General features: G+C 40.9%; 1 protein-coding gene across 2 annotated transcripts in view; it reads left to right on the plus strand.

Moving 5' to 3' along the window:
- TMPRSS7 (transmembrane serine protease 7) overlaps positions 1 to 6,275 on the plus strand; it is a 40,676-nt gene extending 34,401 nt beyond the window's left edge. For both annotated transcript variants that reach the window (XM_070403547.1, XM_070403548.1), the window contains 4 exons: positions 282 to 453; positions 2,239 to 2,507; positions 4,189 to 4,325; positions 6,068 to 6,275. In XM_070403547.1, coding sequence (XP_070259648.1) covers positions 282 to 453; positions 2,239 to 2,507; positions 4,189 to 4,325; positions 6,068 to 6,235 — 746 coding nt within the window. In that variant the 3' untranslated portion in view covers positions 6,236 to 6,275. The remainder of the gene's footprint in view (positions 1 to 281; positions 454 to 2,238; positions 2,508 to 4,188; positions 4,326 to 6,067) is intronic.
- The last annotated feature ends 1,619 nt before the right edge of the window (positions 6,276 to 7,894 follow it).

Here is a 7,894-nt window from a genome sequence, read left to right on the forward strand (position 1 = left end):
AAGCCCCAGGGATGCTGTTCCTATTAGAGCAACTGCTACTAACAGGTCCCCTCCTCCTCTCACATTATTGTGGGAGACTCAGGTGCCAGCCTGCTTTCAGGAGGGAGGGAGTGGTTTGTTGGTGCTGGTTTCAGAAAGATCCACACATTGCCTCCTATCTAGATAAGCAGATTTCAATTGCTTACCTGGTTAATCAGTCACAAACTCTGCACTAAACAGGACTTCATTCCAATTTGTTTCCAAGTCTGCCTTTAAATCACATGACCTTTCCTCTCCCAAAGGCTGCAGTGGGAGTGCCTCCAGCCTCCACCGCATCATTGGGGGCACCGACACCCTGGAAGGGGGGTGGCCCTGGCAAGTGAGCCTCCATTTCATTGGATCTGCCTACTGTGGAGCCTCGGTCATCTCCAGGGAGTGGCTTCTCTCTGCGGCCCACTGTTTCCATGGAAACAGGTAGGGCATCTCAATCTGTACTGTGAAGTGGCACATTCAGACTACAGATGATGCATATGCCTTCATGTTGTGGGAAAGAGCTTCCTGTTGGTGGCGTTCACTCATAATTGGTAGTTTGTGGGGGTTTTTTGTGTGTGTTTTTGACACCAATTGTGTGCCAAACATTTCTTCTAGGAATTATTGACATTTAGAAAAAAGAACAACACAAAAGAACATCAAGAATGAATAGGTTTTCACTAAACTGAAGAACTAGGATAGGACTTTCAAGTCAGAGACAGGTTTGAGTGGTATATGAGCGTTTATTCCAACAACAACAGCAGTATAGAAGAGCAGCAGGTCATCCACAAAAATCTGCTCTGCAGCCCCCCCTCCCCCTGCCCCCCATAAACCAGCTGCTTATATAGGGCAGGACAAAGTTTACATGGGGAAGTAGGGATTACAGGCATGGGGAAGGAGGCAATGCATGCTGGGGCAGGAGTCCATTGTTTGAGCAACTTGTTAATCTTTCCATGATAGGCAGTTCTTGAATGAGAATGGACCGAATTCTAGGGTTGACTGCCAGGTCCAAGGTTGACTGCCAGGTCCAAGGTTGACTGGAGTAGCGGGAGCATAAAACTCCCAGCTATGTTAAAATGTCCTATCTTTAATCAGAACAAGGCAATCACAAGGTTAACAGAGCATGATTCATATTTCTTATAACTATAGTTAGTCCCCAATATTCTATTTTTGCCCCTAACAAAAGAAAAGCTTAGAAAATAACTTCACTTAAAATGTAACCTTATTTGGAATCTACTGGATCTTAGATACAAAAATATTATTACCTTCTTATTCAAAAAATTTTAAGTGGATGGGATATTTCAACAAAGTTATACAATTAGAGTGTTTGCTTCTCCCAGAAATTACAGGATTCTTGTTAATGACTAAAACAGCTTTTATGTGACCATTAGTCTTTAATGCTATGAAACTGCTCCAAGTTATATGTTAACCTTCATACCCTTCTGGGTCTCCAGTACCACTGATGAGATGTCAGCTAAGCAAATTAGGGGTCACACTCTTTGAGTTCTGTCCTTATTTTACTTCCAAAGCTTCCACATTCTCTTCACCCCACCAGAGTAAGCCTCCTGTACTGGTGGAGATGAAAACCTCACATAGAGATGACAAGACCCTTCTTGATTTTTGTGGGAGGCCACGGGGGTTAGGATTAGAGTTCTGGAAGGACCAAGAAGGAGTGGGGCCCCTGGGAATGGCTATGCCTGAGCAGTTAGAGCAGTGATCCTTAAATCTTCCAGCACACAATAATTTCATTAAATCCCTGCTTATAGCACTTTGAGTTCTAATCTATCTTGTTATTTATATCATTGGAATTTGGCAAAAGGATTCCCAGACCACTGTCTTACTGGCCCTGGCTGCCTCCATCGAAGACTATTGTTAGTATCACTAGGAAGAGTATAACATTCATTCTAGTCACTAACGATCTTGACCTGTGTGTGGATTATGAAATACCAGTGGCAAGAAAATTTCCAACATTTCCTTAGGATGTTGCTGGTGCATACTAGGAGCTATCATTCACCACCCTCACTACACCTTCCTCTAGCTCTGGTTTTAATATGGAGACCAGAGAGCCTCAGAGAAGTTGTGCTTCTTGCCATGTCTGTGGACAGAGCCAGCGACTGTGATAGTGAATGAAAGTCAGACCTCCCTTTGCTCATCTCTCCGTGGAATGCTTGTTTCACCATGTCTGGTTCATTAAGCCACTGACTTCGTGCCTGGTTCCTTTTCTACCAGGCTGTCAGACCCGACGCCATGGACCGCTCACCTGGGCATGTATGTGCAGGGGAATGCCAAGTTTGTCTCCCCCGTAAGAAGAATTGTGGTCCACGAGTACTATAACAGCCAGACCTTCGACTATGATATTGCCTTGCTACAGCTCAGTGTCGCCTGGCCTGAGACCCTGAAACAGCTCATTCAGCCAATATGCATCCCTCCCGCTGGCCAGAAAGTGCGCAGTGGGGAAAAGTGCTGGGTGACTGGCTGGGGGCGAAGGCACGAAGCAGGTGTGTGTATGGGTGAACGGCCATGCTCTTCCCTCCAGATAAGAATAACTTGTGCTGATCTAGTGCTTAGGGGTTCATAGAGGGGGTTCTTGTAGATGGTCTCCTTTGAGCCTCCTAATAACTCTGAGAGGTAGAATGGAGGAAGGTATTATTATTCCTGTTTTATGATGCTTTCCATGTATCCCCAAAAGAAACAGGTGCAAGGCAAGATTGAAAAGATAGCCTTTCAGACTCTCAGGGGTTTGCAAATTTTCCACTAAAAATAGGAATAAATTCCTCCTTCTTTCTAGGTTCCCTTTTCATCCAAAGAAGTGATTCCTCTTCATAAAGGAGAAATAACACACACACACACACACACACACCCTACTGTGTCAACTCCTAGACAACTGTTTGGAGGATTACACAAGTATGTCTTGCACAGGGACATCTGGCTGAGGTACTGAGAGTGAGGGCTGAAATCCAGCCTGCCCTTAGCTCTCCAGACTGCACATTCAGGCCTGGGGATGGCTTTTCACATTTCCTTTACCCAGGAGGGGCATCTTTTTCATTACTCACAAAAGTGAGTATATGAGGGTAGCCATACATCTAACCTGCCAAGGTTTGTCATGGTCTAGGAGTCATGGTCGGTTCTAAATATACTAATATAGTGAAGAGAAAAGTCCATAACTTAAGGTGAACACCTCTCCAAGGATTAGTGCTAATACTTTCCCTTGAGCTCCCAACCATCTCAGATTCCCTTGCAGGCGTTCCCAAGGGTTTAGGACAGTGGTCGGCAGACTGTGGCTCACGAGACACATGCGGCTCTTTGGCCCCTTGAGTGTGGCTTTTCCACAAAATACCATGTGCAGGCGCCCATGTACAGTGTGATTGAAACTTCGTGGCCCATGCGCAGAAGTCGGTATTTTGTGGAAGAGCCACACTCAAGGGGCCAAAGAGCCGCATGTGGCTCAAGAGCCGCAGTTTGCCGACCACTGGGACATTCTCTAAAGATTCACTGGGCAGCTTCTCAAGTGCTCACTGCCTTCATTTACTTATTGAAGTTATGATGTTCACCACCAGTTTGGGCCTGCTGAGGTCTCAGTAGATTCAACGGGGAAGTCGGCTAACTGCTTGAACACTTAGAACCTCTCAGGACTTTAATGTATTACCCTAAAGCACAAGAGGAAAGAATCTACTCAACCAACTTATCAGGAGACAGTTTCTGCACAAGCATGAGTGTATATGTGTATTTTTCTGAGTCATCTTAGCCAGATAGGTTAGAAAGAAAGTGGAAAGGCTATATCCAAAATGTTATGTTTTTACGGTTTCTAAGAAACTCCCATATATCAGTTACGCTGCTCCACTTGGCTAGTAAGTGTTGGTGATGACGGTTGCTGACTCACAGTCCTACTGAAAGCAGGAGGACATGGTGAAGGAGTATAGCAGTAGCTCAGGTGAGCGAGTCAGACCTTGGGTTTGAATCCTGCTCTGTTACTTGCTAGTTGTGTGCCACTGGGCAAGTCCTTTAACCTCCTAAGCCTCCCAGTCTTCATTAGGAACATGGGGATCATAATAGAATGTATCTAAAAAATTGTTATTGAGGTTATTGAGCATAAAAGGAGTTAATGTGAGTACATTGTTTAATAAAAACCTGATTAAGTATAGTAATTTCCATGATTTCTGCCTCCAACGTGTTTTTCAGACAATAAAGGCTCCCCTGTTTTGCAACAAGCAGAGGTAGAGCTCATTGACCAAACCCTCTGTGTTTCCACCTATGGGATCATTACTTCGAGGATGCTCTGTGCGGGCGTCATGTCTGGCAAGAGAGATGCTTGCAGAGTAAGTCATCTTACCGTTCCCTTGCTTAACATGTCATACTTTCCATAAATGCTTTCACATTTGGTCTACACAACACTGGGAAATGCATAACTAGGGCTGGTGCTTCACTTAATTCAGATGTTAATTATAATCAATGGTCTAATATCACAGAAAGATGATTATATAATTGGGTCTATAAAACTCAGTTTTCTAGTCCCAATGTAGTTTCCTTCAACATTAAGAGAACAAGGTCAGCATTTAGCATTCTTCCATGATTTTCTTAAAACCAAAAACTACAAAACAAAGCAATATGCACACACACACACACACACACTATTAGAATTGCTACTGATTTCCTTAGCAGCAACCATTTATCTTCTGAAAACAAGGGTTTTATTCACTTACTCCTTTGACACAGGTTGTGGGAAATGAAAGAGGAGTGGGAGAGGTGACAGAGGACACTCATTTGTTTGCCTCTGTCACTTCTTGACAGTGGTAAGGTTGGAGGTAACTTTTGGGGGACAATGCTCTGAGCCTCAGATTCTAATCTCTGCAGTTATCTAAATGATTTCCAAAAAGTGAACAGGTGATTTAGACCCACATCTTTCCACAACCTTAGCCACCATGCCATAACAACTCATCATAATAGTGATTTCTATCTTCTGAGCTCCTATTTTGTGGCAAGCCCTATGCTAGGTCCTTGGTATAGAATAATTCAAATAAAGCTTTTATCCTCATTTTACAGAAGAGGAAACGGGCACAGAGAGGGTAAATAAATTACCCAAGATCACACAGCTAGTCAGTAAATACTGGCCTGGGATTTGAACCCTTATTTCTCTAATGCTAAAACTATTGTATTCTGGGTGCTTACTGCAGCTAGTCAATTATATTGTCCTGTTCCACCTAACCACCAGGGTTTACAGACGTGGCAACAATTTAAAAAATTTTCTGACTCAACTAGTCAGAATTTACCTAAATCAGGTTTAGAATTATGGGGATGGGATACAGGAGAAAATTTGAACTACTTTTTTTTTTTATCTTTGCTTCTGAGTAAGTTATAGTTTTTCTTATTCTCCAAAATGAGAAAATAAATATCCAAACATTATAATTTAAATGATGAATACTGTAGGAATTATTTTAAACTTTGTATTACTTCAGTCTTTGCTTTATGGAGTTGAGATATCAGAAGGGACCCTCAAGTGAGGGCGATTTGTTTCTGAGAGCTGCCAGCCAGTGATCCTTAGGGCTACCTCATTGGACCTGGCTAACTAAATAGGGTCTCTTGTACTTTCTTCCTTGGGACTATGAGCCAGCCACGGAAGGTACATGGCCTAGAGGTAGAGGTTAACCTTCCAAGGTAACTATGCCTCATAAGGATATTGTGAAGATTAAATGACCCAAAACAGAGCTTAGCACATAGCTCACATTAAATGTTAGCTATTATTAGTATCATTATTACTATTGTCGTTCATTATTTGTTTGGTGGTTGATGAGAGTTGTTTCCCCTGTAAGAATATTCTAATGTTACTTCTGGCCTGAAGAATCAAATTTCTTGTGATGAATACAGAATTTTGATTATAAGGAAAATAATTCTAAAATGATATTGGGAGTTTCACATTATTTCTTGACACTTGTCCAAACTGCATAATAATTAGTACAGCAAAAACCTGTCAGAATGGGAGCGTGGAATACAGTCTATTAGATACATTAGTGACAAAGTTAATGGCAAATGTACTTCATACTCACATTATCTTCTTGTATAGGGAGATTCGGGTGGACCATTGTCTTGTCGAAGAAAAAGTGATGGAAAATGGATTTTGACTGGCATTGTTAGCTGGGGACATGGATGCGGAAGACCAAACTTTCCTGGTGTTTACACGAGGGTGTCAAACTTTGTTTCCTGGATTCATAAATACGTCCCTCTTTTGTAATAGCACAAGTTGGATTTTTGACTGTAATTTATATGATAGGTTATTTTAAAAAGAATGGAGTAATTACAAATAAAATTATACAACCAATTTTTTTCTTGAGCAAGCTTCAGATTGCATACATTTGTTATTTATTAAAAAGCAGAGAGATGTATTTTATTCCCTAATAAATTGCCTCAAGTATGTATGTTCATGCCTCCTTTGTCGAATATTAATTGAGAAGAGTGGTTTGGGTCGATTTCTGGGTTCTCTATTCTATTCCATTGATCTATATGTCTGTTCTTGTGCCAGTACCAGGCAGTGTTGAGAACAGTGGCTTTGTAATACAGCTTGATATCTGGTATTGAGATCCCACCTACTTTGTTCTTCTTTCTTAGGATTGCTGCAGCTATTCGGGGTCTTTATTTTTTCCCAGATAAATTTTTGGAAAGTTTGTTCTAGGTCTGTAAAATATGCCATTGGTATTTTAATGGGGAGTGCATTGAATCTATAGATTGCTTTGGGTAGTATGGACATTTTGATGATGTTGATTCTACCAATCCATGAACACGGTATGTTTTTCCATCTGTTTATGTCTTCCTCTATCTCTTTTTTCAGTGTCCTGTAGTTTTCTGCATATAGGTCTGTTACCTCCTTAGTTAAGTTTATTCCTAGGTATCTTAATTTTCTTTGGTGCGATGGTAAATGGGGCTGCTTTTTTAGTCTCTCTTTCTGTAAGTTCATTATTGGTGTATAGAAATGCCATAGATTTCTTGGCTTTAATTTTGTATCCTGCTACATTGCCGAATTCATTTATTAAGTCTAATAATTTTTTGATGGAGTCTTTAGGGTTTTCTATGTATAGTATCATGTCACCTTCGAATAAGGACATTTTTACTTCTTCTTTTCCAATTTGGATGCCTTTTATTTCTTCTTATTGTCTGATTGCAATAGCTAGTACTTCCAGTACTATATAGAACAGGAGTGGTGAGAGTGGGCATCCCTGTCTTGTTCCTGTTCTTAAGGGAAATGGTTTCAGTTTTTGCCCATTGAGTATGATGTTGGCTGTGGGTTTGTCATATATGGCTTTTATTATGTTGAGGTGTGATCCCTCTATTCCCACTTTTCTGAGAGTTTTTATCAAGAAAGCATGTTGGATTTTGTCAAGTGCTTTTTCTGCATCGATTGATATGATCATGTGATTTTTGTCTCTCAATTTGTTTATGTGATGTATCACATTTATTGATTTGTGGATATTATACTATCCTTGCATTCCCAGAATAAATTCCACTTGGTCATGGTATATGATCTTTCTAATATAATGTTGAATCCGATTTGCTAGAATTATGTTGTGGATTTTAGCATCTATGTTCATCAGGGATACTGGCCTGTAGTTTTCTTCTTTTGCAGTGTCTTTATCTGGTTTTGGAATTAGGGTAATGCTGGCTTCATAGGAAGAGCTTGGAAGAGTGCCTTCCTCTTGAATTTTTTGAAATAGTCTGAGGAGGATAGGTTTTAGTTCTTCTTTGAATGCTTGGTAGAACTCCCCTGTAAAGTCATCTGGAGCAGGGTTTTTGTTTGCTGGAAGATTTTTGATTACTGTTTCAATTTCATTAGTAGTTATCAGCCTATTCAGGTTATTTTATTCTTGATTGAGTTTTGGGAGCTTATATTTTTCTAAGA

This window comes from Myotis yumanensis, unplaced genomic scaffold (assembly GCF_028538775.1).
Source record: "Myotis yumanensis isolate MYYU_CA2020_CCGP unplaced genomic scaffold, mMyoYum1.0.hap1 SCAF_2, whole genome shotgun sequence".
In the NCBI taxonomy this organism is placed as follows: domain Eukaryota; kingdom Metazoa; phylum Chordata; class Mammalia; order Chiroptera; family Vespertilionidae; genus Myotis; species Myotis yumanensis.